This window comes from Cystoisospora suis (assembly GCF_002600585.1).
Source record: "Cystoisospora suis strain Wien I chromosome Unknown contig_910, whole genome shotgun sequence".
NCBI classification, from domain to species: Eukaryota; Apicomplexa; class Conoidasida; order Eucoccidiorida; family Sarcocystidae; genus Cystoisospora; species Cystoisospora suis.
In genome coordinates this window covers 9,762-10,348 of record NW_027153711.1, presented here as the reverse complement: position 1 = coordinate 10,348, position 587 = coordinate 9,762, and the positions used below count along the sequence as shown (strand labels likewise).

The 587-nt window shown below is 45.7% G+C and overlaps 1 protein-coding gene across 1 annotated transcript in view; it reads left to right on the top strand.

The window, feature by feature from the left end:
* The window catches only part of CSUI_002173 (aaa domain protein), a gene marked incomplete at its 3' end in the record, with an annotated part of 11,301 nt that overhangs the window by 4,150 nt on the left and 6,564 nt on the right, over window positions 1-587 (top strand). The window contains exon 2 of the mRNA XM_068062375.1: window positions 152-478. Within this exon, the coding sequence (XP_067925647.1) occupies window positions 152-478 (327 nt within the window). The remainder of the gene's footprint in view (window positions 1-151; window positions 479-587) is intronic.

The following is a 587-nucleotide window of genomic DNA, read 5'->3' as shown; positions in this document are numbered from 1 at the left end:
GACCGATATGTGATCGACTCGACACCTCAACGAAAGACTGCAGTAAGAGGAATTCTGAACTATCTGTATCTACGTTTCATACCGCTATTTCCATTCATTTCTTGAGGAGACGCACTTCCTCTTTTTCTTCTCTCTCGTTCTTCTTTTCCAGAGAGCTTCGATCCTGTCCCGACTTCTGCTGATCTGACGAAGGTAGAGAACACGAAGAAGAATGTGTTGCAAGAGAATCGAGAAAGACAGCCTGAGAGAGCTTCTTCTTTGTCTCGTACTCCAACGATGGCTTCTTCCTTCTCTTCTTCTTCCTTTTCTTGTTCTCCCTCATCTTGTGGATCAGCCTCTATGGCGAAGTGGGTGATATCTGCCAAGACGCTTCGAGCTCTTGCGTTAGAGGGAGCGCATCACTGTCATGTGGCCCATGAAGCTCTTAAGCACCTCGCGGGTCACTTCACTCTCCAACACACACTTCCTTCAACACCTTGTAAGCACCCACTCCAAAAAACCACATCCCCATACATATCTACGTACATAGATGTACATACAAACTTCTCTTTCTCTCTATCTGTCTATCTTCAATCTACCTATCCATC